This window comes from Laccaria bicolor, genomic scaffold (assembly GCF_000143565.1).
Source record: "Laccaria bicolor S238N-H82 LACBIscaffold_48 genomic scaffold, whole genome shotgun sequence".
NCBI classification, from domain to species: domain Eukaryota; kingdom Fungi; phylum Basidiomycota; class Agaricomycetes; order Agaricales; family Hydnangiaceae; genus Laccaria; species Laccaria bicolor.
Window position 1 is genome coordinate 416,858 of NW_001889919.1, and position 4,972 is coordinate 421,829.

Sequence of the window (4,972 nt, forward strand, 5' to 3'; positions counted from 1 at the left end):
ATCTTTTAAAACCGTTCAAAGACCGGTTTTAATCGGTTGCAATCGGTTAAACGGTCACGTGCGTTACATAGCCTTGTAACCACGTTTATTGCTTTTTATTGGGTTTTTGTTTCATCAAAAACGGTTAAGAATTGAGAAAGATATAACCAAATCCATATTTTACCCGAGTCTCTATGAGATGTAATTCGGTTTCAGTCATAGCTATGTCAAATCTTCATTAAATCTCTTGAAAATTGGTAGAATGATGGGTATTTATATGCTTTACTATTTTATATAACCCGTTTATTTTTCAGAGTAATAATGGTTGAGATACAAATGGTTTATATTGGTATAATAAATTATACGCAAAAAAACCGGTCTGGATCGGTCTGAACCGGTATCATGGACCGCAAAAGACCGGTCCTAGGTGGTTCGGTTCGGTTCCCTCAATATCTGGGTCGGTCCTGGACCAGTTGCGGTCCACGGTTGCGCGTTTTTGGGGCAAAAAACCGGACTGAACTGAACCTTTAAACACTAGGGACTTCGTGCGTGTGAAGCCTCATAGTACCATAGTAGATTGTCGTAGTGTAAGGTCGATGAATAGAAGTGATTGGAGAGAACACAACTGTTGAGGTTGCGCTCGTCTCCTAGGGTTGCCTAGAAGTCCTAGGCAGACCCTCGTTAACCCAGAGGACGGGCTCTCGTATCCTGTGGAGGAGGGAGCATTGTGAAGGGTGCTCACCCTTTGGTCTTACCAGCAGTGGACACGGTAGACTCATCACACAAGCTTGTTAGCAAGATGATGGTGGTTTTATGTCTAGAGATTGCTACGTACAATAATCGTCAAGAAGTCAAGATTATGTAAGCGAGTCTGTGCGTATTCTCCTATTCCGTATCACACCTGAGCTGCAGCTCAGGGCTTTGAAGAAGTGAAGCCTGAGCCACAGGCCACACCAAGCCCTGCAACAGCTTCACAGAGCTTGGCCTCAGAGGGCTTGGCTTGGGCTGGCTTGCAGCTTTCAGGCCAGGCCAGCACATCACTAATCCTGCTTGATCAAAAATAGTTCAACATAACAGTGGGAGTGCTTCACATATACCCTCACAGAGCAAAAAATTAATGGCTCCAACAAAGTGCTCTAGAGCTTTATCATATGTTGGATACACAAACAACAATGATTCATTTGTCCTAGGACTGTGTGAGAGCATGGAAGTCCATTCAGCCTGGCCCAATGCCATTTCATCAATTCGGCAATAACACGTAACGGCCCCTCCCAAACCGCCGAAATGTAACAGAGGTAATGGTCATTTTGGCCAAGTGCCGAATCCATTGAAAAAATTCTAAAAACTGCTTTAAAAATCGCCAAAAAAATCGTTAAAAAAATCTCCTGGTCTCTAATTATTGTGTAGCACTTTGATTAAGAAATTGTAAACTTGAAAAATGGATAAGGTTACCTATAGAATTCTCCTCTATCTGCCGAAAAAACATCTATATAACGGTCATCTCCTTCATGAGCCGAATTTTTATTTTTATTTTTTTTAGGCACGTAATGCGTAACATGGCCTGCCGAATTGATCGAAATGGCACAGTATTGTTGCTGACCCATCACAAATTTCGGTGTTGATAAAACACCGGCACAAGATCAGCAGCTTACCCCCAAAATGATGCTGGATGTACTTTTGACCAGAATGTGAGGGCAGAAGGGCAAGGAGATACTCCAAAAACCCAGGGGATGAACGACTGCAACATGGGAAGGATAGCAGCCTGTCAGTAGTTTCCAGATAAGATACGATAAGATAAAATAAGTTCTTTTTATTTTGTTTTATTTTTTCGGCAGGCAAACATGGTCTCCAGTCGATTCCTAAAAGTAGCCAACTTACAACACTTCCTGGCCGTCCTCCCCCAGCCTATGCCTCCCATCCACACCTGCACCCCGAGCCGAATATGGTTTATGCCCAACAACACCCCTAATCTTCCTCCAATCCCTCCACCCCGCCCACAAACTCAAAAGTATACTCAAAAACGTAGCACCAATAGTCAAATAAATCGTCGCAACATAACACTCCAACCCCTGCCCACACCTCGGTTCCGCACTCACTTCAGGCAGAGAGAACTGAGACGGAGAAGCCTCATGCGCGTCCAAATTCCGCCCGAATACGAGTGAGAAGAGGTTGCCTGCTGCCATGGGTGATAGAGATAGGTATCCCCAGTTTTCCGAAAAGTGGGCTTCGCGTTTAAATTAGTACGTGACTATTAGAAAGAAAGGGAAAGAGGAGACGCACGCATCCCGAACCACTCTAAACACACAGTTGGGAAGAGGGAGAATACACTCCCGTGCGCGAGGCCAAGGAGCGAACTGGCGATCCACAGGTTTTGGATGTCGTTGATTGACGCTGTGGCTACTTGGGAGATGAAGAAAAAGAAAGAGACGAGGGCGAGGGAGTATGAGCGTGGCATGCCGAAGTGGTTTTTACCCAGATCGGATACTAAGCCTATGAGAGACGGGGTGAGGAAAGCAGGGTTAGAGGGGTGGAGGAAGGGCGAACCTATGAAAATACGGCCTGTGAAATTCATTAGGCTTATGGAGGAGACTTGTTTAGATTGCCATTGGGAGGCTTTGGCCTCGTCGTAGTGTGGGTTATTGTACCCATACAAAGCTTGGGACATGGAACCGACATTGTTGATGTCTAGAAATCGGTAGGTAAGTGACCCCTTAACAAGCTCCGTCATAACGTACACATCAACCCAGTGCCACTAACTAAACGTCGCAATTAGCCACACATCAACCAAATAAGCGACCAGCTCACGAATGGAAAGAATACTGAACAACAACCAAAAATCAGCACTCTTCCACAGCCTCTTCCCATACACATTAGGCAGCCCTTCCAAGCTCTCCACCACTCCCTGACTAAGACTCGAACTCCTCCCATGCTGGTGCCTAGAAGGGCTCAACTCCAGAGTCCTATCCTCCTCTAACCTCGACGCATACGGCGGCAAGACAGCACCAGCGTCCGCAGCGGTGGTAAGTTGCGCGTAATAAGAACCTTGATCGTCTACTTCCCCATCACTGTTCAAATTATCGTCCGAGTCACCCCCTAAGAGGCGAGTATGGCTGCTATTATCGTGTGCCAACCCTGACGAAATAGCAGCGTCTCGGGGTTCTTCGATATCTGTGTGCTTGCTTGGCGGGAGGGGAATGGGGCGAACGAGGAAGAAACCCATTATCATGGGAAATGCGGTACCCATTGAGAGAAGGAAGAGGAAGGAAGAGGTGTTGCCTGCGTAGAAAAGGTGTGAGATGGTGGAAAAGAGGAATGCGGAGAGGCCAAAGCCAGAAATAACAAGTCCAGTCGTGGAGCCTCGCTATGCATAATGGTTCAGTTGAGAAGACGGTTTGTGGGCATGATACGTACCGTGCGATCGGGGAAGGTTTTAGCAGTCGAGTTGACAGCGCTTGTGAGGCCGCCATTACCGCCGGCTCCAGTCATGAAGCTAAACAGAACGAGGGTGTACAGCCCTAACGTGGATAGAGACGCTGCGTCGTCAGGTATCCCCTCATCGTAGAGGTGTCGGATCCCAGAGTATCCCCCAAGGAGAAACATGAACCCGCACGCCAAAAGAATGCGGGGTCCTCTGCGGTCGACGATCCGGCCCCAAATTGGGCCGCTGGCATATACACCGACTGAATAGAATCAATGCGAGGCTAGAAAGGGAGAGAAAGTGGCACTAACTGTTCCCGGCTAAGCCGACCATGTTCAGCTGGGTGTGCGTGATGCGGAGTCGTGAGCCGAGCTGGGGAGCGTATGCTGGATGAAATGAAAGAAGTTCATATCAGTAACCCGATGTATGAGAAGAGAATCTGCGAATGAGATGAAATGAGTAGATTGACGATCAATACTGTCGTCACCGAAACCTTTAAGGGGGCTCGGGGCTCGGCTACGGTTAACCATCCAGACCCAATGAAAGCCAAATGAAGAAAGCACTCCGATGTGCCCCCCTCAGGCCTCAGGTCGTGTGCCGTCCAGAATATCTCGCGAGAAAGCGCACTCTCGAATGGCCGCACTAACGACGCACTGGCCGTCATGAAGCCAATGCTTTTTCTCGAAACCGATGACAACTTGCCCACTAGCATCCTCGTCCTAGCGCAAGTGATATGGCTGCAACTCCTGCTTCCTTAGGGGTTTGAACCACCACCCACTCATCCTCACTTCAACAAACATCGTCAAAGATGTGCCTGCCATTCAAACCTCCTCACCTGAATAAACCTGCCAGCGAGATCAATTAGGTTCAATTACAGACGTCAACCTGACACCAACTCACATAATTGGTTCCAGCAGCGAGAGCGACGATGAGACTGGCGATTAAGGTCGTGAGACGTGGAGTACTGTAGAGCGCCGGTACTGCTGAAGGATTGCTGGGCATTCTGCACGCAAAGAGTGTAGTGGAAGAGGAGAGAGGCGCTATCTGTGCATTCTGCTGGCGGAGGCGAGGTAGAAAAGCGGGACTAAAAGATATTCTCACGTACATAACCACTTGTAATCACGAATTGCCGCAATTACGCTGAACGTCAAGGAAATAAGGAGAAAATCCACATCGCAATGACAGGGTATGTATAGAATGGTATAGAATGCCCGTTACAGTGATCATAACACATACATATCTCGAAGAATCCTTGCCTTCCACCATATGCAACGTTAGAGGGCGGGGAACGGGGGAGTTGTAACAAAACAAGACCCGCTCAAGGATCCGAAGGCTTTGTCTCCACATCCGCGACCTCGGTCTGCTTGACGTTTCTCTGTATCAACGTCACAGCTCTAGGCTGCCCAGGGCGTTGATGATCATAATCCTCCAACCGAAGCTTCCCAGTTGGATATTCCGCATCTGGATGCCAAGGATCCTTTGGATCAGCCACTGCATCCTGCTGGAAAAGCCCCGCGGTATCAAGCTGGAACGCTATCATCGTAGGATCCGAAAACCAGGGATGGCGGAAGTGAC

The 4,972-nt window shown here is 48.0% G+C and overlaps 1 protein-coding gene across 1 annotated transcript; it reads right to left on the reverse strand.

Moving 5' to 3' along the window:
• Positions 1–1,853: 1,853 nt before the first annotated feature.
• LACBIDRAFT_254577 (uncharacterized protein) lies at positions 1,854–4,399 on the reverse strand (the record flags this gene model as incomplete). The annotated part of the gene is made up of 11 exons (XM_001887879.1): positions 1,854–2,058; positions 2,092–2,203; positions 2,260–2,469; positions 2,524–2,664; positions 2,715–2,735; positions 2,785–2,867; positions 3,111–3,340; positions 3,391–3,469; positions 3,491–3,659; positions 3,709–3,783; positions 4,288–4,399. The coding sequence occupies 11 exons, from the start codon at positions 4,397–4,399 to the stop codon at positions 1,854–1,856; spliced, it is 1,437 nt and encodes a 478-aa protein (XP_001887914.1).
• Positions 4,400–4,972: the final 573 nt, after the last annotated feature.